The sequence below is a fragment of the Peromyscus californicus genome, unplaced genomic scaffold (assembly GCF_007827085.1).
Source record: "Peromyscus californicus insignis strain IS unplaced genomic scaffold, ASM782708v3 Scaffold_15__1_contigs__length_86483966, whole genome shotgun sequence".
Classification (NCBI taxonomy): Eukaryota; Metazoa; Chordata; class Mammalia; order Rodentia; family Cricetidae; genus Peromyscus; species Peromyscus californicus.
Genome location: NW_026294447.1, coordinates 52838676 through 52864734, shown reverse-complemented (window position 1 = coordinate 52864734; position 26059 = coordinate 52838676). Strand labels below are relative to the sequence as shown.

The 26059-nt window shown below is 48.0% G+C and overlaps 1 protein-coding gene across 1 annotated transcript; it reads left to right on the top strand.

Annotated features, from left to right (window-relative positions):
* The first annotated feature begins 5126 nt into the window (after positions 1-5126).
* Positions 5127-14058, top strand: LOC128110518 (serpin A12-like). The gene is made up of 4 exons (XM_052738210.1): positions 5127-5760; positions 7772-8042; positions 12340-12487; positions 13870-14058. Exons 1-4 carry the CDS (start codon positions 5127-5129, stop codon positions 14056-14058), a joined length of 1242 nt encoding a protein of 413 aa, XP_052594170.1.
* Positions 14059-26059: the final 12001 nt, after the last annotated feature.

Genomic DNA, 26059 nt, shown 5'->3' with positions numbered 1-26059 from the left:
CAGCAGGGACTGCACACATACAGGTTTGAAGCCAGTGAAGTAACTTGACCCAGTGGCTCCTCCGTGGCTGGGATTAGTGGGAGGTAAGTTTATTCATAGGAAGAGAAAACTGTTTTCCCAGATAATGTGGGATGTGAATAACTAGGGAATTGAAATACCATTGTTGGCTTTTCCTGTCTCTTGTGTGTCCCACAGGCTTCAGTGCCTATCTTCTCTTTCTTGCTTTTATTTATATATTTCTGGTTTATTTTGATAACAAACACACACTGATATAAACAGACACAGAAAGAACCACACACACATTCCAACCCACAACCCAACAAATTGTTACTCAACTCAAGAGAGCTGGCCCATCAATTTATTGGGAAATAACCAGTTGCCCTACTATTTTAATTGCCAGAATAAAAAAAAAAAATAGCCTGCTTAGGCATCTCACCCATCTGACAAATTTGGGTCAGTTTAGGGCCTGTGGAGATGGATGGAAAGCTTGGGACAAGTGTGGGTTGCTTTGGAGAAAAAGGTCAAAGGCAGGGCTGGCCAAGAAGGGAAGGGCAGGAGGCCTGAGGGGGTCATAGTGCAGTGTCACACATAGGCTTGTAGAGGTGGGAGGTGTGGTCAGCATGTGACTGTGTCCTGATGGGTGGGGCAGCTGCTGGGCAATAGCGTCTTGTGGGGAAGAGATCAAATTATGGCTCCCCCAACCAGCACTGTTTAACACACGAGGATGCTGATGTCCCAAGGACTGACAGAACACATCGGTAGAAGAAGGAGGCCCAGCATCCAGGTGTATGATTCTCTCACCAGTCCTCACTGCTGAAACTTGGCACCGAAGAGAGCCTTTCAGGGCCCAGCAGTGGAGCTCCATAGAGAGCCTGGCTGAGAGTGGGAATCGCAGGGAGTGCTTCTGGGACAGAGCATCTAGCCAGCAGTTGCCTTCCTGGGCTGGCTCAGGTCTCTGTCCTGCTTGCTCTGACTCGCACCCAGCTCCTGCCAGCTCGCCCATGGCCCTGACTCCCAAGCTGGTTGGCAGATCCTTTCTTGAGAACTTTCTGTCGGCGGTGTGAGTGACATGTCTTAACTTTTCCACTTCTCAGCATTGGGTAATGACACAGGGTGGAAGTCTGCTTTGAGTAACACAAGCCTCTATTTTAATCCTGGGCACCTGCGTCAACAGCCCAGCCCATGGGATCCTGAGTTCCAGTCCTATTTTCTTTTTCTGTTTTTTTTTTGTTTGTTTTTTTGTTTTTTGTTTTGTTTTGTTTTGTTTTTCTCTGTGTATCCCTGGCTATCCTGGAACTTGCTCTGTAGACTAGATTAGCCTGGAACTCAGAGATCGATCTTGGTCTCTGGAGTGCTGAGATTAAAGGCGTGTGTCACCACCACTGGGATGAGTCCTATTATCTTTAATTTCTCTGAAGCATCTTTGAGGACTCTTATCATTTCTCTTCCCTAATCTATTTCTACCCAGCCCCTCACTAATAGCAAATTAATTTTTATCATTACCAAATGGGATTCTTGGGAGAGATTAAGGTGTTTAAAGAAAACACATACCAAGAAACGACTCTGGGATTCTTTCTCAGTGGACCACTGGAGTCACAGGTGGGTACAGTCACCGTCTCAGTACTTGCCCTGAGTGATGCAGGATGATCTCCTGAGTCAACCACAGCAGGGGAGTTGAGATTACTTCCACTGGATTCTCCCTTAGAATTCAGACAGAAACCTGGTCCCTGGGGTGCACACAGTCCTTGGGAGATGGGTAGGCAGCTAAAATAAGAATGGGTACTAGGACAACCCATCAGTTATGTTTCTTGTAGAGTGTCAAAATACTGGCCAGAAGGAATGGTTGATTTTCATTCACAGCTTTAGTCCATCACGGAGAGAAAGGCACTGGGGTGTTCATGGTCACGGGAGCCTGAGGTGAAGCCTCCTCAGATCTTGTGGGATAAGAAAGCAGGGAGCAGCTGGGTGTGGTGGTCAGCTGGGTGTGGTGGTGCGTGTCTTTAATCTTAGCACTCAGGAGGCAGAAGCTGGTGGATCTCTGAGTTCAGCCTGGTCTACAGACTGAGTTCCAGGACAGCAGGACTATACAGAGAAACCCTGTCTCAAAAAAAAAAAAAAAAGAAAGAAAGAAAAGAGAAGGAGGAGAGAGAGAGAGAGAGAGAGAGAGAGAGAGAGAGAGAGAGAGAGAGAGAGAACAAGCAGAGAGTAGTATCAGGAGCAGAGATGGGTTTGAAGGTCTACCCACTAGTGGTAACATCAAGTCCAAGTTACAAAGCCTCCCCAATTGCCGGGCGGCAGAGGTGCACACCTTTAATCCCAGCACTTGGGAGGCAGATCCAGGTGGATCTCTGTGAATTCAAGACCAGCCTGGTCTATAGAGAGAGATCCAGGAGAGGCACCAAAGGTACACAGAGAAACCTTGTCTCGAAAAAAAAACCAAAAACCTCCCCAAACACACAACCTCTTCAAACAGGGCCACCAACTGAGGACAAAGTGCTCAAATCATGATGAACCCAAGGGAACATTCCAGATTCAAGACCTAACAGGCAGTGCTTACTCGAATTCTCCAATACTCTGCCACAAACTCTTCAGATACCTCTCTACCATGCTGAAGGCTACATCCATAGGGCCTTCTCTACAGGAAAACCTGGGACTGGAGAACTCTGGGTACATATGCTGTGCCAGCATCTGTCACCTGGAAGACCATACCTGGTGCCAGATCCTAGGACTTAGTTGCAGCAGACCTTGTTGGTGGCCAGTGCCACTATGAAGGTCACGACTCCTTTTCTGCTGGCTGAAAGGGGCCAGTTGTCTCAGGAAGTTGTAAGTCACATCCTGAATCCTGGGAACAGACCATAGCCACCCGTTGTCTAACTCTGCCCAAAGGGTCAGAACCTCTTAAGCTTCTGCTTTGGGACCAGACCAAGGCTGGCTGGTACCTGGATGGCATCCTTGTTCTGTCCCCTCCTCTCGTCATGGTTCCCTTACTTCTCCACAGGTTCTGTCTCTAAGACAGCTCTCAGCGGAGTCCTGCCTCCAGCTCCAATCTAGGGACCCATCTCACACCACCAGGGATAGATAGCCTTTATTGTTGATGGATTTACCATTCCCCATGGGCCCTAGACTCTGAAAAGTGGGAATTAAAGGGAAACACTGTGGCACGTCAGAGATAGACACAGGGGCCTGCTTTTGCTTTGTATTTTACTAGCCCTCCAAATCACTGAGGGCTTGACTAGAGAAAACAGATGCTCTGGAATGCCGTGGTTTGGGCAGCTCTATGGGGACACAAGGCTAGAGATGAAAGGAAAACAGGAAGGGAAGTTATTGTCCCTGAAAGTTCACAGTGTCACTGGGGATGCAGGGGCTGAGGGGTCAGTGAAAGGAGAGGCAGGCCTCGAGCCAGGCTGGCTTAGCTGTTCTCTCCATCGACACTGGCCCTTCTCCTCTCCTAGAAATGATAGGAGGGAGAGTTCGCTGAAGACCCAGGTTCCTCTCTGGAGGCCACTCATTTCCTGCAGGCCATGGGGTCCTCTACAGGGAGCTTGATTTCTGAGAATTAGTCAAGAAAGCCAAAGCTAGCTCAAACCAGTCAACCCCCAAATGGAGATCTATTGTCTTGGTTTGAAAAAACGGAGGCAGATAGGTACCAGGTAAAGGTTGATTCAGGGATTCAAGATGTCGTTAGTTGCAACTCATTCCTTTTTCCATTATTATCTCTCTTCTATCCATCTACCTGTGGGAGACATGGCCAGATTCGGGTTTGGGGCTATGTCATTAAACCAATCACTCTTTTTTTTTTTTTTTTTTTTTGGTTTTTCGAGACAGGGTTTCTCTGTGTAGCTTTGCGCCTTTCCTGGTACTCGCTTTGGAGACCGGCTGGCCTCGAACTCACAGAGATCCACCTGGCTCTGCCTCCCGAGTGCTGGGATTAAAGGCGTGCGCCACCACCGCCCAGCTAAACCAATCACTCTTAAGGGGACTCCGTGTCCCCCAGGAAAATCACTGACTTACTTGAGTGGAGTCCCACTCTCACTCATGAAACAGTTGTAGCCAAAGGATGAAGTGTTGTGCTGGCATGTTCTCAGTCACACACCCACGCCTCAGCGTATTGTTATTGTGGAGGGTAGAATGTCCTCAAAGACATTGAGACATTGCTACCTTAAGATAAAGGAGGCCCTGGGAAGATGGCTCAGTGGGTAAGTCACTTGCCACACAAGCATGAGGACCGGAGTTTAAATCCTCAGAACCCACATAAAGCCAGGAACAGTAAGAAATATCTTTAATCTCAGTGCTCCTATGGCAAAATGCCAGGCAGAGATGGGAGAATCCCCAGAAGCTGCTGGGCCAGCTAGTCTGGCCTATGCAGCCGTGAGCAACAAGAGAGCTTGGTGGAAGGCAAGGACTGACGCCCAAAGTTGTCCTTTGTTATCTATCTATATGTCTACCATGGGACAAATGTGCTCACACTCACACACATGAATTCTCTCTCTCCCCTCTCTTGATCTCTCTCATACACAAATATACACACCTGTGTACATGTTCATGTGCATCATATATACATTCACACACACAAAGATAAGAGAGAAGGGCTCAAAAGCAAGGGTAGTGGGCCAGCAAGATGGCTTAGCCAATAAAGGCACTTGTCTCAAACTTGATGACCTAAGTTTGAGCCCCAGGACCACATGGTGGAAAGAGGGAACCAGCTGCTGCAAAATGTCCTTTGATATGCACATATGTGTTTTAATGTGTGTGTCTGTACACACACACACACACACACACACACACACACACACATGCATGCACACATGCACATGCACGCGCACATGAGTGCTCATACATGTGTGAGTATGCCCAGAACAATAAATAAATAAATGCAAAAAAATTAAATTGGCAACGGTGATCTATGCTCAGGCCTCTCACTTAGGACATGGGGACAATCATTTCGAGTCCCTAGGGGGATGACAAAGATTACATGTTGTCAGGAATCTCAAAGCACTCAACAATGGTGTTACATACCCCACAGCCAGTCTTCTCCTAGTATTCCTGGTGAATAAGACAGAGGCCGTGGGGTTCTTTTCCCATGTTAACCTCAGATCTGCTGTTCAACAGGATAATATCCAAGGACAATGAACCTCCTGCTGGGCCTGGGCCTGTTTCTGGCAGGTCTTCTCACTGTGAAAGGTTTCCTGCAGGTCAGAGACCCTCCAGATATGTATGGGTCTCCAATCAGGGTCCAAGAGTGGAGGGGCAAGAAAGATGCCCGAATACTTGCTCGGCGTAACATGGAATTTGGCTTCAAGCTACTCCAGAAACTGATTGCCAACAGCCCTCAGCAGAACGTCTTCTTCTCTCCGTTGAGCATCTCTACCGCCTTCTCCATGCTGTCTCTGGGGGCCCAGAACTCCACACTGAAGGAAATCAAGCAGGGCTTCAACTTCGAGGAGATGCCAGACAAGGACATGCACTTGGGTTTCTACTACCTTCTCCACAAGCTCAACCGAGAGACACAGGACCTAAAGATGAATCTCGGCAATGCCCTGTTTATGGACCAGAAGCTGAAGCCCCAGAAGAGATTCCTGAGACTGGCTAAGACAGTGTATGATGCGGACATGGTGCTCACCAGCTTCCAGAACTTGGAAACTGCCCAGAGGGAAATCAACAGTTATGTCAGTCAGAAAACCCACAACATAATCAACCACCTGGTCAATAGCATAGACCCGGGCACTGTGATGCTTCTTGCAAACTATATTTACTTTCGAGGTAAGGCTAGGAGCATGCCGGTGTGGAGAATGTAGAGGGACTTGGGTTAGAAACTTGACCCCGTTCTTTGCTTGCTCTGTGAGTCTGAATCCCCGTGTCAATAACCAGCCAGGACTCTGCCCCCTCCAGCTGTAAAGTGACCACCAAGATACATAACTCACCAAGGAGTTACTGAGATTCAGAGCAGAAACGTTGGGAAGTGAGCTTTGCAGTCTAGATTACTCCTGGTGTGTGTGTGTGTGTGTGTGTGTGTGTGTGTGTGTGTGTGTGTGTGTGTGTGTATGTGTGTGTGTGTGTGTGTGTTGTGGCTGATTGTGCTCACATGCTTTGGTTTAGAAGCTGGAGTCTCTGCTTCTTAGATGAGAAAGAAAAGTGAAAATTGGAGAGAGAGAGAGACAGAGAGAGAGACAGAGAGACAGAGACAGAGAGACAGAGAGAGACAGAGAGAGAGAGATTATTTACTCCAAGTTCCCAAACGAGTCATTCAGAACTGGAACCCACCTCTCCAGAGCCTAGTGCTATGCACTCTGCTTCATAATGAGAAGTCATCCGGGGATGGAGTGATGATGATGGTGGTGGTGGTGGCCATTTTGGTTGATACCTTCATCCCCTTATCAGTCTTCAGAGATTCCCTAAGTGTAAGGGAAAGACTGAAAAAGAATGTGGAAGAATGTTTTCCAACACCTGATCTCACATAACACATACACACACATATATGGGGTATAGAAAAGCAGAAAAAAAAAAGAAAGAAAACCAGAGGCTGACACTCCTCAGCCCAGGCAAGGCCATCACTCAGCTCAGCAATGTGGTCCCAAATCCGGACCCCACATTCTGTAGAGAGACTGATGACTAGTGAGGGAAAGAAAAGTGGACAGTGGCAGCCTAAAACCAGTCTTCCCAAACCAGAGATGGATGAGGGGGAATTTGGGACAGCTCCATGTCACCATTAGAGGCGGCAGTGACAACAGTGAGGAGCATTCACTCAGCACTCACCAGACACAGCCACTGAGCCCCAAGCAGCGCTTTGTCCTGCCTGCTAATATCTCCGCCCTACAAGTTAAGGACTCAAGTCCAGGGAGATCACAACACTTGTTCACGATCATCCTTTCAGAGCAGCAAAGCCTGGATTTGGACTCAGGGAGATGACCGTCAAGGCTCTGAGGATAACAGGTTTGAGATTATACAGCTGTGAGCTTGTGTGCAATGTCAGGACAGTCTCTGGATAAAAACAGAAGGATCCTGGGGCAGGTAGAAGTGCCCTGTTTTGCAAGCATGAGGATCTGAGTTCACATGCCCAGCATATATATGAAAATCCAGGCAAGTTGGTACATGTCTATAGCCCTAGCCCCTGGAGTAGGGGGTCAGAGACCAGAGCTCTTTGGCCAATCAGTGAACTTCTGACTCAGTGAGTCCTGACTCACGAATAAGGTAGAGAACAATAGAGGAGGATGCACAACATTGACCTCGGACCTCTACACACACACACACACACACACACACACACACACACACACACACACACACACATTCATAGCAATAAATAGACAGAGAAAAAGGAAGGATGCAGACAGAGCTCCTCAGCAAGGTCCCACAGCACACTGTCCCTGAGGTTTTCTAACCCCCTCTCCCCCCACAAGAACAGCTTTAGAATATCAACTTAAACATTTACACTCTCACAAAACCAAACAACCCCCGCAACTGCAATCCAGGCTCTGTTAAGATACAGCTGTGGCTGTCTCAGCCTCAGGGGGCAGCTGGCCTTAGGGTAATGTACTGTGCCCCTCACAGCCCTGCCACACTAGTCCCAGGCTCTTTTAATTGGGTCCCTGGGCCTGTGTCCACCCCACAGAGGTCTTTCGGGCATGGAGGAGAAGGACTTGATGAGCCCTTCCTCAACACCCCATCACTTCCCTCTGAACCCATGTGGATGGTGGCCAGGGATCAGTTGGGTCTGCTCCCCCTTCATTTTCTTCTGGGCACTTGTGCCATTTTATCTGTTTTCAATCCTAAGCCAGGTGGCAGTATGAATTCAATCCAAAAGAAACCAAAGAGGAAGAGTTCTTCGTAGAGAAAGGCAAGACCGTGAAGGTACCCATGATGTTCCGAGGGGGCATGTATGACATGGCCTATGACAGCGAGCTCTCCTGCACCATCCTGGAGATGCCCTACCGAGGAAACATTACGGCCACCTTCATCCTCCCCGACAGTGGCAAAATGAAGGAAATAGAGCAGGGCTTGCAGGTGGACATTTTCGCCAAATGGAAAAGCCTGCTCTCGAAAAGGTAAAGTCGGAGCCTGGTCCACAGAGACCCTTGCTTCTTCCTCTCCTCTCTCCCACGCTCTTCATTTCTTCAATCCTTCGTGCACAGCTAGGCCCTCCCTGGGGCTCTGCAAAGATGGGCAGGAGCCTGGGAATAAATCCAGGAGCTGGTGAGAAACGGGCTCTTTGAAGTTGGTGCACTGAGGTTATGGGAGTGTGGAGAATAGAGTCTTGCTGGAGGGTGACAATCAGAGAGAGCTTCACAGAGGAGGTGGCATTTAAAGTACAGCTTCAAGGCTGAGGGAAGGAAGAGGTATGATGGGATCTTACACATGGAGACTCCAAGGATGGACACTTGGGGTATCAAAGGGACAAAGGGACCCTCTCAGCAGAGATGCATCTTGTGTCCCACCCCTTCTGGGCCTGAAGTAGCCAACACCAGTAATGTCCCCCCCTTCTATCAGAGACTCTCATCCCTTTTCAGGGTAGTGGACTTGCCCACATCTGCTAAAGAGAACACTTCATTTCATCAGGACACACACAACAGGCCAGCATCCCTACTTTCCAAGCCCATTTGGTCTAGCAGGTAGTCGTGAAGTTATTTTGAAGTACAGACAGGGAGTAAAGCCTAGAAATCTTTGTCTTCCCTTATTGGGCAATGGAGGAGGAGAAGGAGGAGGTAAAGGAGGAGAAGGAGGAGACTGGCTGAACATTCTACAGCCCCTTCCCACTGTGGAAGGCCTAGGAGAGGCTGAAGAATAACACTTTTCTAAGAGAAGGGACCACATCAACAGGTACATGTCTAACCTCTCCCACCAACACTCTCAATTTCCAAGAGTGCAGAACACATCTGGAATTCAGGCACCAAGGCCCTCCAGCCTGGCCTGCACACTAAAGGCAGAGTCTTCACAGAGTTTGAAGCCTGTTGCCCAGAGTTCCAGAGCAAAAGCTCAGGTTTTCCTCAGAGGAAACAGAAAGCTTCCTTTTCGAGAGGCACAAAGCCGCTGGGGTTTTGAAATATCCACCTTTCTATCAGTCAGCTTTAAGGGTTCACTACTTTCCCATCAGTTAGCACCAAAGGGTCTCTACCTTCCCATCAGTTAGCATCAAGGGTCCACTACCTTCCCATCAGTTAGCATCAAGGGTCCACTACCTTCCCATCTGTTAGCATCAAGGGTCCACTACCTTCCCATCAGTTAGCATCAAGGGTCCACTACCTTCCCATCCGTTAGCATCAAGGGTCCTCTACCTTCCCATCAGTTAGCTTCAGGGTCTGTGCTTGCCCTTAGTTCCCTGCCTCACTGCATCTTCAGCAGCCTGAGGTTTGTTTTTCTTGTTCATGTTTAAAATTCTTATTCATAAATTCTGTATAAAAAGTGAATGAATGATGTTGGAGATAACTGTTTTTTATTTAAGTTTGGTCTAAAATACTGCTTCTCCATGTTTTAACTTTAAGGTTTCATTGAAAAATCTTAAACTAATTTTTAGTCAGCATGCAAAATAATAAGTTCCATGATGATATTTTAATGCATACATATGTATATATTCTCATACATGCATGCAAATCTATATGTGTATATACATATATGTGTATATACATCTGTGTATATACATATATATATGTGTATACTTACATATGTATGCACTGGTCCCCTCCCTCTTCCCCCAAATAGTAACCTTTCTGATATCATCTCACACACACATTATGAGTGTGTGTGTGTGTGCATGTGTGTGCAAATCTAGATTCTGTATTTGAGAAAAAACTTGCTATTTTCTTTTTCCTTCCCCAACTACTCTCTCTTATTCCCTTTTCTGTTCCCTTTGGACCAAGTCTCTCTTGGTCTTTTTCTTCCATGTTATAAATATATACATACACATAGGTGTATGTACGTGCATATTTAAGTCTAAGTGCCACATACAAGAGAAAACATTTAATATTTGGATTTTTTCCTCCTTTTTCTTTCTCAGTCTGTTATGGCAGGATCTCACGTAACCCAGGCTAGCCTTGAACTCCCCATGCATCCAAAGATGACCTTAAACTTCCGCTCCTCCTGCCTCTACCTTCTGAGTGCTGGGATGACAGGCATGCATCACATAGTTGGTTCAGGCAGGTTTAGATACTTGTCTTTCTGAGTCTGGCTTCTTTCACTTAACATGACCTCCAGTTGCGTCCATCTTCCTGCAAATGTGATGCTTTCATTCTCACAGCTTAGTAAAAACACCACTGTGCATATATAAGAACCGTCCATCGGTTGATGTGCCCTGTGTGTTCTGCCTTGTCGTTGACAAGCACAGAAGTCTTGCCACATTTTTACAGTCTCCATATTTGTACAGATGCTGTGTCCTTTTACTACCCAGGAACATCTCTCTAGAGCTTTGCTCTTTGCTTCCTGACATCAGCTAATGTCTGTGCTTTCTTTGGAGTCGTTGACCAATGGACAGAAGGGCACTATTACACTTCCTGCCACTCAGTCACCCTCATGGGGTGGGGGATGGGGGGGCTTAGGATAACTGACAGCACACAGTAGTAGCTTCTCCACAACAAACATGAGGCATATGCATGCCCTCCCCACCCCTCACTCCCATGCTGGTAGGCCTATCCCTTGTTCTGGCCTGAGGGAAACCCCTGATGCTATTAACCCTTCTCAGGGGCTCTGCTCACTACTCAAGTCCCTTGGTTCTCTCCACTGCGAGTGCCCTGAAGCTCTCACCTCTGTGCCCTGCCTCATACCCCTCCTCAAACTCACTTGGCCAGGTGCTTGCACTCTCCTCTTCTCAGAGACCAGGGTGAGCAGCTGGGTGTTTCTTTCCCACTGGCCAGCCACACCCTCTCCTCCCAGGGCACCCCCATGTGGCACAGCTCTGCTTGCCACTCTCCTTTGCTGACTCCCCTCCCCCCGCCCCTACCTTAGAGCCCAATGCCATGGGGCTCAGTCTTCAAGCTCTTTACTATACAGATTTACCCTCTGGTAGCTGCCACAGGCACAGAGCCTTCAACACTATACCAACCACGACACTATCCTTATCCTCAGCCCCAATTCCCTTTCCCACAAATGCCAGAGTCCTTTTCCTTTTGACTCACCCAGAGAGTCCCTGGACATCTGCTGGGATCTTAGTCTCCATATGCTCAGAAAGACCTCCCCACATCCACTCAGGCACACCTGTCTCTGTGGCAACTCCACCCTCCATTAACTCAAGCTTGACCCATTGGGTCATGACTGATCAGTTTCGCCCAACTCCTCTTGCATGTGTTAGGAAGCTCCATTAGCCCCATATTGGAGCAAATTAGGACTCAACCTCTTGCCTCCATCCCTGAGGTTCCCACACAAACTGCCTGTCAATTGTCTATCGCCTAGTAACCATGCCTGTCCTCGGTATCAAACACCAAAAGTGTATCCTAAGCAGAACAGCAGAGCCATCTTAATCAAGACCATGGCACTCCTCTGCTCAAAATCCTGCCATGGCTCCCTATTGATTCAGGGAGAAAAATCCAGCTTGCCCAACTCCACATCAGGGTTGGCCCAAACCTCTTATTTGAGCCCCAGCAGTCCTGATTCCCACAAGTTGATCTGTTTTCCCCTTTTCCTTTATACTTCCTGCCTCTTTACACATTACTGGTATTTGCGAATACCCACACTATGCTTTTCTTAGTGTTGATTTCAGTGCCCATCTTCCCTGCTGGAACACAGGGCAAAGGCAAGGGCTTTTCCTGTACTGTTCATCGTGTGTGTAGTAGGCGCTTAAAAACTATTTGTTGAATGAATAAGTAAGTAGAAAGGTATATTTGGAAATGATCAGGCCTATGAACAGTAGCAAGCCAGATTCTGCAGCAAGTCAGAAGTAAAGGTAGAGAAGGGGACCCAAGACCACAGGTCAGTCCTCCTCATGTGCATGGCTCAGAAAACCAAGATCCTTTGCCCCAGTTATGAGGATTCTAGAAGCAGAGTGGACTTGAACTCAGCTCAACTGGCTCCAGGTCTTAGGCTTTGCTGTCTCTAGCAGCAGACTTGTAGGGGTCTAAACTGACTCAGGGCGCAGCACAGGCAATTCTGCTACAGAGAGATCATGAACATGGGGAAGGAGCATGGGGATGTTTCTAGTGGGTGAGTGCTCAGGAGCAGGCAGGGCAGGAAGCAGGATGTAGTCAGTGAGTATGAGGTGTCTTGAGTCCCAGAGTTGAGCCTTTCTCATTCCAAGGACAGAAAGACCTGTGAGCCTCAATGCTGAGAGGACAAAGGTCTCATTGACCATCTTTTTCAGGAGTCCATTCTGAAGGATCATAGAGTCCTTCCATTTACCCTTGTCCTTCTCTACTCCAGAGTGGTAGATGTGTGGGTGCCCAAGCTCCATGTCTCTTCTACTTACAACATGAAGAAGGTTCTCTCCCGCCTGGGCATCAGCAAAGTATTTGAGGAGCATGGTGACCTCACGAGGATCTCATCTCATCGCAGCCTGAAAGTGGGAGAGGTAAGCTACCTGGCTGGACCACTGTCCCCTCCTACACAGGAGTCCTCATGCAGCCTCAGCCAGAGCTGCTGTCAGAGCAGCCAGCCCTGTGGGCCCAGGCAAACCACCCCTTAGCCTCTGATTCCAATCTCCAAAACTAGAATCGTCACTCGAATGGTCTATAATGAAATTCGATTCAATGCTCTGCTTAGGGATCGAGTGCTGGGACACTGATCAGACCCATAACCAGTCTGAGGCTGGCCAGAACCTTCTCTCTAAGGTCTCACGGGCTCCTAAGAAGGAAGGAGGAAAGTGCATCATAGAGACAGACAGGCAGTGGCTGGGGTCTGCAGCAAGGTTGCACCCTGCTTATCAGGACAGGAAAAGAGGACCGTGTCGATGGGGTCTTCAGACTCAACAGACACAATATAAGACTCTCAGTTAAATTTGAATTTCAGAGACATAATGCATAATTGTTTTGTAACATAAGTATGTCCAGAATATTGCATGGGGGCATATTCATACTTGAACATAATTGCTTATCACAAATGACAATTTAACTAGATATTTTATATATTCAGCCACCCAGTTTGGGGATTAAAAGGGTATAGAAGGACAAGATTTCACAAACAGGAGAAAATGGGGTTAGTAGTTATGTTTCTGTTGCTGTGATAAATCACCATGGCCAAAAGCAACTTCTAGAGGAGTTTATTTTGGTCTGTGGTTCCAGAGGGACAGTCCTTAAAAGGAAAGGCATGAGAGCAGGCAGCCAGAGCAGGAAGTTAGCTGGTCACATTTCATCTACATACGGGAATACAGAGTGAGAACAGGAAGTGGGGTGAGACTCTAAACCCTCAAAGTCCATCCCAGGTGGCATGCTTCCTCCAGCAAGGCTGCACTTGGTGAACCTCTCCAAACAGGGCCACCAACTGGTGACCAAGTGTTCAAACACATGAAACTCTGAGGACATTTCTCATTCAAACCTCTACTGAAGGGGAGTGTCCATCTGAGGGAGGGTGTGGCCAATGTGGGAGGTCGGGGAGTTGACTGGTGCTAAGTGTAGTAAGGGAGGGGAGTCAAGTCATTCTGGGGGGGAACTGTGGTAGGGGACTGTAGGAAGGATCCTGCCCTCTGAGCATATGGCACAGGTGCTCAACTACCTACCAGGTGGCTCTAAGATGTCACAGCCCCTTTCTGCCTCCTCACTGTTGGTGAGCCCCTGAAATCAGGGAAAACAGCAAGCCCCTTTGTATCTTCCCCATTCCCTCACTTCCAAGGTAACACCATCCTCTTGACTGCTGGGCAACTTCGGCTACAGTGTCTCCCTCTCTGGGCTTCCCACCTTCGGCCCGCCATAGCCCCTGAGAGGCCCGACAGCCCCTGACTGTCTCTTGGTTCCGCAGGCTGTGCACAAGGCTGAGCTGAAGATGGATGAGAAGGGCATGGAAGGAGCTGCAGGCTCTGGAGCCCAGACACTGCCCATGGAGACCCCACAAAGGATCAAGCTGAACAGCCCCTTCCTGATGATGCTTTATGAGAAGTCCCTGCCTTCCATGATCTTCTTGGCAAAGATTTACAACCCTAGTGGTTAATAAAGGGGAGTTCTCTGTTGGCTTCAGACCTCTCCCATTTCCTAGGGATGGAGACATTTCACCCATGTGACACGGAGGAGGCCACAGGTACACTCTAGCCTAATCCTCCAGAGTCACAATGTCCCCCGGCTACCTGAGCCAGCAGCCCAGCTGGCTCTCAGGGCTTTGAATTCTGTATCCACCTTAATCCCTTCCCTAACCCATCAGCATCCCTGGACTAAATGCCAACCCCTACCCCCAGTGTCCCCTCACCTCCTTCACCCCACCAGGCAGGGGGTGTCTGCGATCTAATAAACTCCACCTCCCCCACACATCTGCTGGCTGTCAGGTAGCTACTTCGTGGAAGGCGGGGGCCACAGAAAGTAAACAGAGTTTGAGTGAGAGTCTTGGGCTCACATCTGAGAAGGAGGTGTCACTCAGGAAGCCACACGTCTTCTCTGGGAGCCCCTGCGTACATTTTTTGAGTGAGGTTTGCACTATTCCTTGGTAAGGCTTTGGTAAGCAAACAAGAACCGATCCCTAGCAGAATTCATTCTCCAGTGTGAGTCTCAGGCTGGGAACTCTGGCATACGTACTACATGGCCCTCCTCCCAGGGTGTCCAGGTGGGGTTGCTCGCCCAGCCAGGCCTCTAAGAGCACCGTGGAAGTGGCCCAGCCCCTTGTGCAGCATTAGGAGAAGGCTGCCTTCGGGAGAAGATGGGAGTCACTGCCAGCTTTGTTGACTGATATCTTTCAGACCCAAGAGCTCCTCGGGCCTATGGCCAAAGACAGATTCTACTGTTGAACCTTTGAGAGAGGCAGGTCTCTACCAGTCTCATAAAACTGGCCCCGCAGGATCTGCTTGTGGCCACTAGGGGGCACCAAGGGCTAGGCCAATGATGTCGGGCAGGACAGCAGAAAGATGCTGTTCTCCCTCTGACTATAATGGCCTGCACCTGCTGTGTTGGGTGAGGGGCATTCAGACTTGTCTTGATACCAATGAAGCAGCAGCAATTGCCACTTCCTGCCTAGCAGTTTTCTGAACACTGTGCCCTTCTTGTTTTGGTCACTACAGCCCAATGGGCAGCCAAAATGAGCAAGCCCATGGAGGAAAGGAGGCTTGGAGAGGTGAGGTGGCTTCCGGTGATATTAGAGTAAGCCTTGGGCAGCAGAATTGGAGTTTGTAGTAGGAAGCTCTTGGCTGCTCTACATCTCTGCTCCAGCCGCTAAGAGGCCAGCATGCATCTCTCCTCCATCCTCCACCCTGTGGGGTGAGGATCCTTGGAGACTAGGCCTATGGAGAGATCTGAGAAGGACTAAAGCCTGTGAGCCCAAAGTTACAGAGTCATCAGCTCCTCTGGGTAAGGGTGGGTATCGGGAACTAGGGGGATCCAGCCCCTCGATAGTCCCCTCCCAGGGTGCTGGAAGAATCTGCAACCAGCTGATAATTTAATCTTTGATGAAAAGAAATGAATCTACATACACAAAATTCCCTAGTTCATACACTTTATTATTCTGTGTCAGTTCTCTCTCTACGAGCTTCTATTCTGCTCTCATGTCTAGCTCCTTTCTTGCCTGATTTGTCTCTACATTTATCTGCTGTCCCCTCTAAGTTCTATCTTAATTCTCTCATCTTAGTTCTGCCCCATCTAGGTTCTCATCCATCTAGTTCTTTCCCATCTTAGGTCCTCTCCCATCTCCTTTCTCATCTTGTTCTTCCTCATCCTGTTCTTCCCCATCTGGCTCTTCCTCATCTTCCATCTTGTTCCTCTAGAACTCTCTTTTAGGCCTTCAATCTAGTTCTTCCCATCTAGTCCATTCCTCTCCAGTTCTTACCCATCTAGTTCTTCCGTTCTCTTTTTGCCTCTCTCCTCCTCTCCGTCTCCTTATTCTCTCCGTTCTCCCCAAGTCTCTCAGGAATCCAGTTATAAACCCAGGCAATAGCGATCCTCCGGCTGAGCAAGGTCACCAGGATTTAATTCTTATGGGGTCATAAAGGTGGGTAAGAATTTTCCTCAGACAGTGACTGTCAGGCTTTCTTTTACAACCCAAAATGGGAGTGGTAAAGAAGGAGGTCAACTGAGTGCTAACGACCGGTTAGTACATCAAAAAGAGGATCTGTGTGCTCAGTCTACATTCCTAGAAGTGGTTAGGTAAGAAGTTAGGGGTCTATCAGTAATGTTGTGTAAGAAAGGAGGGTCTCACCCTAAATTGCACAAGAAATAAAGCTATCGCCTGACCTAGGAGACAGGTGTTGTTTTGCTTGGCTTTGGATGCTTGATAGGCATTTTAGATAAACACACTGTTAGGAGTTCTTGGAAGCACACAAGAAAATCATTTTAGGAACCAGCTTACATATATATATATGTATATATATATATGAGCTAAAAATATCACCAAGACTTCTTAAGCCATGGCTTGACCTTTGGAGAAGTCCTTGACTTTTCCAGATAGTAGCTTTTGTGATAGTAGCTGAATTCCATTACGTTTTCCTGCAGCCTGCATCAGGTGGGAGTTGGAAGAAGCCAGTGGACCAGAGGCTGAGCTCCGTGTGAGCTCTTTACAACATAATGGCGTGTAAGTCTTGGTGCTGGGGATGTTGCACAGCCAGGTTAGCCACAGAGTCTGGGTGGCCTGGCTGAAGCCAGGGCCAATGCATGTCCTGGGGGAAATAATGACAGATACCTCTAGGGACCAGGTTGACTAGAAGAGTCCCGTGGAACTCTACAGTGAGACCCAGGGTTGCCATCTCTGTCATCTTCTCCAGCCTCTGAGATGGCCAGAGGCTTCCTGGGAAGATGATTTCTAAATATCTACCCCAACACTCCCCTGGAAATGCCCTCCTCCTCCTCCTCCTCCTCCTCCTCCTCCTCCTCCTCCTCCTCCTCCTCCTCCTCCTTCCCTACCTCTTTCTCCTCCTTCTCCTCCTCACATTCCTACTTACCCTCTAATGCTGCTACTCACCCACTAGTGCCCATTCATTATGACGTCTTCATGGGATTTCATCTTCTTTCTCAGTATCACCCACACAACCTTTCTCCCAGGAAATTGCTCACTTCTATGCTCATCCGTGGCTGGTGGGTCTGAGTGTCCCCTATTTCCGAGTGAGCCGCAATCAATCAGTGCTCCACAAGGTCTCTCAGAGCTGCACACTGTGGGCTGGTGGCTGAGGCACATAGACCTGGCTCCTGGCCACACAGAGTTACTGTCTAGTCGAGGAAAATTGCCACACTCATATCTATATGTTGTCATTCAACTTTAAGTTCAAGTTTGCAGTCTCCACTAGCCATAAGAAAGGCTGACTGGGGTACTTGAGAGAGCATGGCAGGAGAGTCTGATCCTAGCTGGGAACCTCAGAAAGGCTTCCCCAGGGATATAACATCTGGAGAATGCCACAGCTATAGCTACTAATTCCCATTACAGGGCTGGTGTGTAGCTCAGTGTGACAGTGCTTATACAGCAAATGTGAGGCCCTGGGTACACCAATACCATCTTAAAAATGAAAGAAAAGAAGTTAAAACTACAATGTTTTTCCAGCATAGTAAGGGACAAGATACCAATTTGTCTTCCAAACAAACTGAACATTTGACTTTAAAAAATGATTGTTGCTTATCTTAAGTATTTTTCAATATAGTTTCTTACCTTCACAGTCACGTTTGTTCTTCACTATAAAATTCGTATGTTTAAATTTTTTTTTTCAAAAAGGAAGAAGTGAGGGTAGGAGAAGAGGGAGCCACTCAAGCATTGGAGAGAGCATGTGCAAAGGTCCTGCAGTCAGCAGCATGGGTGAGGAGCGAAAACAGCATTCAAGTAGCTAGAGCAATAGGCAGGAAGAGTTGGGCAATGAGACAGGAACAATAGGTGGGGGCCTTGTTTCCCACAGAGGGGAACAATGCTAGCAAACTTGTGCCTCGAAGGTGACCCTCTAGCAGTTGGCTACCTGTCCTTGCATCCGAGTGCCAGACTAGTACATGCTACAAGGTGTGTGCTCAGTATGTAGATGCAACTGCCACACAGCCACCCATTTGCAGACAGCTGGCCGTCACCCAGTCTCCCCTGTTCTCTGGGACGGAAGGCCCGTGCTAGTCATGGCAAGTCTGTCCCCTGGGAAGTGGCCCGCCTACTTCTTCACAGCATCTGCAGAGGCACCTCCTGTGTCTACTCAAGCCATCCCACCCTGCCTGGGTGCTACTCACCCCACTGCCTTTCAGATCTTGACTCATCTTTCCAGAAAAAGCCAGCTCCTCCCTCTCAAAGGTTTCCCAGCCCACCTGGTTGTGAACTGGCTGACCTCATGAATGAATGAGCAAGTAAATCCGTGGGTTTGACTTTGATGTAATCGACACCTCTTAGTCAATTCTGAAAGCCTACACCACATGGGTGTGCTCATCGATCCTCAAACTCACCAACCTCCATGATGAAACCATTCTATGTTACTGATAAGGAAACTCAAGCTTAAGAAGACCAAATAACCTTCCCGAGGTTCCACAGCTAGAAAACCACAAAGCTGGGATCAAATGGAAGTCCTGTGAGCATTCTTACTCTCCATTTGTCCATCAACCCATCCATCCACTCATTTTCCTACCCATCCATCTACCCAATCATCCATCCTCTGACCCATCCATCCACCTACACACCAATCTATCCATCCCACTGACCCATCTATTTATCCTTCTTCCATTCATCCATCCATTCACTCATCCATCTACCCACCTGACCATCTACCTATTCTTCTCATTGATCCATACATCCATCCTTTGACCCATCTATTCATCCACCCATTCATGTACCCACAAACCTATCCATCCTATTGATCCGTCCATCTATTCACCTATCCAATCCTTTGACCATTCCATCCATACAAGCACTTATCCATTTATCCATCTGTCCATCCATCTACCTAGTCATCATCCCCCCCCACTGATCCAACCACCCATCTATCCACTTTGTGTCATGGACTGTTCTAGGAACTTAAATTATACCAGCTAACAAAAATTTACAAAGATATTCACCCTCATGGAGGCTTTGAACTAACTAGTTGGAGAGGCAAAATATAGACAAGGTATGCAATAAGGAAGACATTTAACTGAGCAGGCAAAAGTGGCTGGCTGGATGTGTTGATGGTATATATATATATATATATATGTGTGTGTGTGTGTGTGTGTGTGTATATATATATATGTGTGTGTGTGTATATATATATATATATATATATATGGTGGTGGTAGAGGGGTCATGATCTAGCAGGGGATGCTCATTACCTAAATAGCTAAATGATCCACAATGCAAAGTTTGTTATATGGCTGGCCCTGGGTGCTGCTCACATAGTGGTATGATGCCTGCACTCTGCTGACCCGGACAGAGATTAGCTCTTTGAATGTACATGCCTGATACCAGAATCCCAGTGTAATCCAGCATGCCTTCCACGGGATGCATGAAGACCTGGCACAGCTTTTGGGCATCTCTCCAGGCACATGCAGGGGCCAGGCCAGGAATCCGGCTTTCTGTCTGTGCCAGCTCAGCCCATAACTTCACCTGCCCCGGTTGAAGTCGTTTTTTGTGGGACGCACCGGGAGTGGGAGGCTGATGTGTTGGCAGGGAGGGCCACCAGTGGGAAGTCCCAGTGTTCTGTCCTGTGTCCCTGTGTAGCTTGAGCCTGGGCTCCCATTCCCCATTTGTGCAGCCACAGGGCTGGCTTCAGAAAACCCTCCAGTTGACAAACAGTCACTCATCCAGGCACACTGAATCAGCAGGCACCAACTGAGCGTCTACTATGAACCAAGACAGTGTACCCGACACAGCGAAACCAGAAGTGGGGGAACCTGCCCAAGCACAGTCTGGGAGGAGATTACCACATGACCTTAATCCCCTGCATCTCCTAATGTCCTAGTCAGGCCCCAGGAGAGAGCTCCCTGCCTTGCTGGTCACCACAGCGATGCTCAGCTTTTACAACAGGTGTGCAAAGTCCAGACAATTTTTGTGCTTTAGGAAGCCTGTACACCATTCACACTCAGTTCCCCGACTTCCACTCATCTCTGACCTACCCGCACAATTTTGACTGAACCATTTCCTCTTTTGTGTTACAGGCGTTCCTTGACTTACGATGGGCTGTGGTCCATCCCAGTGAGCTCTCCCCACCCCAGGTTGAAAATATCTGACATCTAATTGTCTGAGCACCACAGCTCAGGAAACCAGCATCCTGTAGCATGTGGGTTGTTTCTTCTCATTGTAGAGGTGATGGGGAGGTGTGACACAGACTCCATGTCTCGAAAAAAAGAACAAAATTCAGAATGTCACAGATTTTTTTGCCACCTCATAGAGTTCAAAACATTCTAACTGTGTTATTGGACAAGTTCTATCTTTAAAATTATTCGTATTAAAAAATAAAATTGGGGCCGGGCCGCGGTGGCACATGCCTTTAATCCCAGCACTCAGGAGGCAGAGTCAGGCGGATCTCTGTGAGCTCGAAGCCAGCCTGGTCTACAGAGCAAGATCCAGGACAGGCACCAAAACTACACAGAGAAACCCTGTCTCGAAAAAACAAAAATAAAATAAAATTGGGACTGGCAAGATGGCTCAGCAGGTAAAGGCAGTTGTCATCAGAGCTGATGATCCCAAGTTCAATCCCCAGGACCCACATGGTAGAAGGAGAAGAAGTTGTCCTCGGACTGTAAGAATGCAATGTTAGAGTCCAGATACTGGTTGCAGTCCCTGCAGCAGCCCCTCCTCCTCACAGGTGGCCACAGGCACCCCACTGAGACTATGAGTCTCTAGCTAACAGACTTCCCCAAGCCAGTGTTTCTCCCATAGGGAAGAGGATTATGTCAAATGGCCATTGGTGGTCACATACCCTGTCCCCTATCCCTTTCCTTCCTCCTGCCTGGGAATCAGAGAACCTGGCTGCAGGCTTGTACTGTGAAATCTCCCCTATCCTCAGAAAAGCATATGAAGAGACCCCGTTTCTGCCATGTGAGCCCTGATTCTTCTCTTCAGAGCCCTGCCCTCCGCCATGTTGTCTGTCTCTGGTGCTGGGACCTGAACTCTGTCCTCAGAGCCCCAGCCATGCTGCTGTCTGTCTGTCTGTCTGTCCTGGGCCTCTTCTAATAAATTTCTACTCTCCCATCTCCACAATAATCCCTAGAATTCCTCTTGGGCACACATCAAGTACTTTAAAAATATTTTTTAAATTATGTGTACATGTGTGTATATGTGCATGTGTGAGCGCATGCACGTGCATGCGTTCACATTCCATGCACGTGTGGGTATTTGCACACGAGTACATGTGCCTGCAGAGGGTATTTGCACATTCGTACAGATGCCCATGGAGGCCGAGACATTGGATCCCCTGCCGCTGGAGTTACAGGTGGCTGTGAGTCACCAATATTTTTCACTGACTTCCATGTGCGTGCTGCGGTGAGCCCCAATCACCTCTCTCTGATCAATGCAATAAAAATTAAAATAAATAAAATCATTTAAACAGAAAGACATAATCTCACAGTCATACATAGAAAACTAATTCAACTTTATCACAGACAGAAATTAATTACACCACCATCAACAGTGAAAGCATGGCCCCTGGAGGAAGAGAGACTTGGTGTCCCTCCGGAGGGTTATCACACTAAAACAGTGCACAGCAAGGAATTGCAGCTCCTCCAGGTATTCCATGCTGGGGCAGAGAAAGGATGAGATACTAGTGCCAGCCAGGGTTGCTGGGGTGGGGGTTCTCGTAGATCAACTCACAGTTGAATTAACACCCTTGTATGAACTAACTCTTATTTCATTGTTTTCTGTAAAACTGTAACTCTGCTCCTGAGAGGGCTGAGATAAGCGGGGAGTCTCTCTCCCTACTTCAGCCAAACTGGAAACTTACTTGGTTTCCTTTACCAATCTCTGTTGTCTAATTTCTTCTAAAGCCGTGGGACAGTTTATGGACCCAGGTGAACTGGTTCTTAATGGAATTGTTAGGGTCAGAGCCTGGGCCCTGACAGCTCTAAAAAGTTAGTCACCCATCCTCCATGTGCTGATTAAGTAAGCAACGATGGAAAGCAGAAAAGGGAGATTTATTTGATGTGGCCACATTGGGAAGAGTGATAAAGAGATTTGGTGACTCTCCCAAGTCCATCTTTGGGGTTCTGACAGTTGACTCCAGAATACAGGGAAATATAAATAGGGAAAGAGGCACATATAACTAAATAGTCTTGGTGAAGGCATGCCCCCCCCCCCGACCCATCTTTGTCTGGGCTCCAGTCTGTCTCTGACAAGTTTTCAGAACTGTGAAATCTCTCTGCTTAGACACAAGCCCCTTCTACGGCTGGCAATAGGCTTCAGCCTTTTCCTTCTCCCAACATGTCATTCCTAGGGAATTGCAATGTCATGGAGTCCCCTGCTTCAATAATCTGATAGCCAAAGGAAGGGGCCAAGAATCTGTATAGAATACCTTCATTTATATTGGGATAGTTACAGAGCAACAACAGAACATGTGCAGATTAAATTCCACCCAAAAGAGTCAGTGCTGCAGGTCTAGCCTAGGAAAGCTGTCATAAAGTTAGTAATGGCCATAAGCTGAGCCTTCCTCCTTGAGGAAATCACAGAGGTCATAGGACTTCATCACGAGGCTCCATGCCATGGGCAGAAACAGTTAGAATTTAGGTTGGGATAAGGGGTGAGGTTCAAGAGAGGGGTACAGAGTGGAAACATCCTTCAAGTTGGCTGGCATTGCAGCCTGGTGGAGTCTGAAGTAGGAAGCCTCAGTCTGGATAGGGAGCGCTAGCAGATTCAGGTCCTGTAAAGATCCCCGTGTGGGGACAAAGGAGGGGAGAGGTCAGCTGGACAGGGAGTGCTAGCAGACCCAGGTCCTGTAAAGATCCCTGTGTGGGGACGAAGGAGGGGAGAGATCAGCCGGTGTCACCAAACTAGACCGAGAGACACCGTGTTTGCTTGTGTTTCTGGCCGAGGCAGGTGTTTGAGAAGTCTCACGGTCATGTCTAGAAGAACAACAGGCTTGGTTAGTTCATCCAGGATGACAGCAGCTTGCCCTGCCTGTAGCCCTTCTCCATTAAGGGATTTGCTATCTGGAAGGGCCTGTTCCAGCAGGAGGGCTACATGTAGGCAACAGGTTCCCTACTTATGTGATCTGACAGAAACAACAGGAGAATCTTGGTTCTGGAGGTCAAAGGTAGACCCTATGACTGGGCCTTGGGCCAAGGTGGAAGCATTTTTCTTACTTATGTGCCTGACCGTTGAGCTTCTTTTATCTTTATATTTAATCTTTGGCAGTACTAGGGATTGAACCCAGCACCTTGTATGTATTAAGCAAGTATTCTACCACTATACTGCATCCTTGGATACATTTTTAAGTTTGGGGGTTTACAGAAAGTGATGGAGCTAAGACATGGTGTGGTTCGAAAGGAAATAGCCCCCATAGGCTCATAGGGAGTGACACTATTTGGAGGTGTGGTCTTGTTGGAGGAGATGTGTCACTAGGGAGTGGGGCTTTGAGGTCTCAGATGCTCAACCCTGCCTAGTGGATCATTCATTTCCTGTTGCCTGCCAATCTGGATGTAGAAATCTCAGCTTCTTCTCCAGCACCATGTCTGCCTACATGCCACCATGCTTGTCACCATGATGATAACAGACTAACCCTCTGAACTGTAAGCCAGCCCCAAGGAGATGTTTTCCTTTAGAAGAGTTACCGTGGTTATGGCATCTCTTCACAGCAATAGAACACTAAGGTAATCATGGTTTCCAGCAGCTTCCTCTAATGCCCTCATCTTCCATAACTATAGGACACTGGTCACAGTAAAGGAGTAAACATCGGTACTACGCCAGTAAGTGAACTGTGAACATTATTTGAGTCTCACCAGTTTTATCATCAGCATCCATCCTTCTGCTCCAGGAGCCCATCCAGGGTGTGTGATATAATGGATGACAACCACAAGGGTATCTCCAGGGCCTTGAAGGGGCTGAAGGTGCATGGGAGGCCCCAGAGTCACATGAGATGAAGCTGAACTCTCAGATGGGCCATCTGTTTGGTATGGGATGCTCAGCAAGTCATATGACTGCCTTGGTATTCTCTGAGAGGTGGGCTCTCAGTATCTACCATCAGGGGCCTTTATCGGGGACCAGGTGACATATGGTCACATATCTATACAGCACCTCCTTAGTCTCAGTGACCATCAGGACTGCTTCAAGGTCTCATGACCTGGCACACAGGGAGCTGATTGTTTTGTTTGCACAGAGTCCTATACAAGTGTCCCTCCAGGATGAAGGTCATCTCAGGACAGAAATCTCTTCTGTCCCACCATGTGGAAAAGACAACAGAGAGAATTCTTTGGGACCTGGAGGTTTGTCAAGACCCAAGCCCTTCCTCATCTCATCCCAAGTTTGTCCCCAGTTGCTAGAAGTGAGATGGCCACTGGGAAGACTAAGAAGTGAGCCACACTGCTATAAGTCACTGGAAGCTCTGGGGAGCACCTCCCACTGGGCAGCTCCACAGTGGGGACAGTGGCCTCAGCTGCAGAGGCTTCTAGCTGAGTGGTGTTCAGGTTCAGCCTTGAAGTAGCACTCTGCTCCCCTGTTGAGGTAAATACACAGATATAAAACAGAAATGGATAAAGACATAGCCAAACTTAAAAAATTTTACGATGTTTATTCGTGTGTGTGTGTGTGTGTGTGTGTGTGTGTGTGTGTGTGTGTGTGTGTGTGTGTGTTGGGGCACACATATGCCATAATGCACTTGTAGAAGTCAAAAGACAACTTACAAGAGTCAGTTCTCTCCTAACATATGGACTCTAGGGATTGACTACAGGTCACAAAGCTTGTGAGCTAATACCCCTACCTGCCATTTCACCAGCCTGTAGACATAGTTTATTATTTATTTACTTTTAAAATTTTACTTTGTGCTTGCTTTGAGACAGAGCCTCAGTATTATGTGGCCCTGGCTGTCCTGGAACTTGCTATGTAAACCAGGCTGGCCTCCAACTTACAGAGACCCACCTGCCTCTGCCTCATGACGGCTGGAATTAAAAGTGTGTACCACCATGACTGGCTGCTATAGACGTATTTTAAAAGGGCACAGCAGCACATATCTATAACCCCTTGGGTGGTTGAAGGGTCTCTAGTTCAAGAGCAGCCTGGACTACCTTAGCACAAACCTATCTCCAAACTCTGAATGAGAAAACATCTTTATAAAATCAGAAGTGGAGTAGACACATCACAGTGTGTGAGGATGGTAACTGTAGTCAAGGACAGATGATTTTAGACACCTTTCACCTTGGTATCACTGAAAAGGCTTCATGGAGGAGGGTGGACCGGAAGCAATCTCAAGGGGATGACCCTTGGGTAGGCCCTTATTCTCTCACTGCTCTGCTGTGATTAGGTTTAGGGATTGCAGACAAAATAGGCCTTTGCTTTCCAGGTGGCCCTGAGACCCCAGTGCTGGAGGTGAGCTTAGATGAACTTCTTCCTGGGTCAAGAATAGAAGCTGGGATAGGGGGACACCTTCACTCCTTAGCATCAGGTCTTTCCTAGTTTTCTCTGGAAACTCTGATTCAGTGCTTCTGGGTGAGGTGTGGTGACTTGTATACTGAGGAGAAGCTGATTAGCCAAACTTGGGAAACCCTGAACCCTTCAAGGTGACTTCCTGTCTACACATCAGTTGTAAGAATGGACAAGTCAACATGTCTGGCACTTAGGGTTCCCATCATCTCTCCCCCTACCCTCCCACACCATCCACACCTTCACACTCTCTTTGAGTCATCTCCTTCTCTCCCCCTCATCTCTAGAATGTGCTCATTATGCCTTTGCTCTGGGGAACCCACATAATGTCTAGACATTGTAGCCAAGAAGACAGACACATAAGGAGGCAAAAAGCCAAGGTTTGCTCCAGGTGTCGGTATGGGAGGGGCAGACTATGTGGTCCAAAAAGACTGCAGTGGGAGGGCCTGAGCTGTAGCTATGGATGGAAAGGAGGATGTCACGTGGGGGGGGTCTAGTCAGAGAATCATGGGAAGGAAGTAGTCGA

Excerpts from the sequence above, each read along its gene's own strand:
- LOC128110518 (XM_052738210.1), top strand. The coding sequence starts at position 5,127 with ATGAACCTCCTGCTGGGCCTGGGCCTGTTTCTGGCAGGTCTTCTCACT. Across the intron at positions 8,043-12,339 it reads AAAAGCCTGCTCTCGAAAAG|AGTGGTAGATGTGTGGGTGC; the intron begins GTAAAGTCGGAG and ends TCTCTACTCCAG. Across the intron at positions 12,488-13,869 it reads GCAGCCTGAAAGTGGGAGAG|GCTGTGCACAAGGCTGAGCT; the intron begins GTAAGCTACCTG and ends TTGGTTCCGCAG.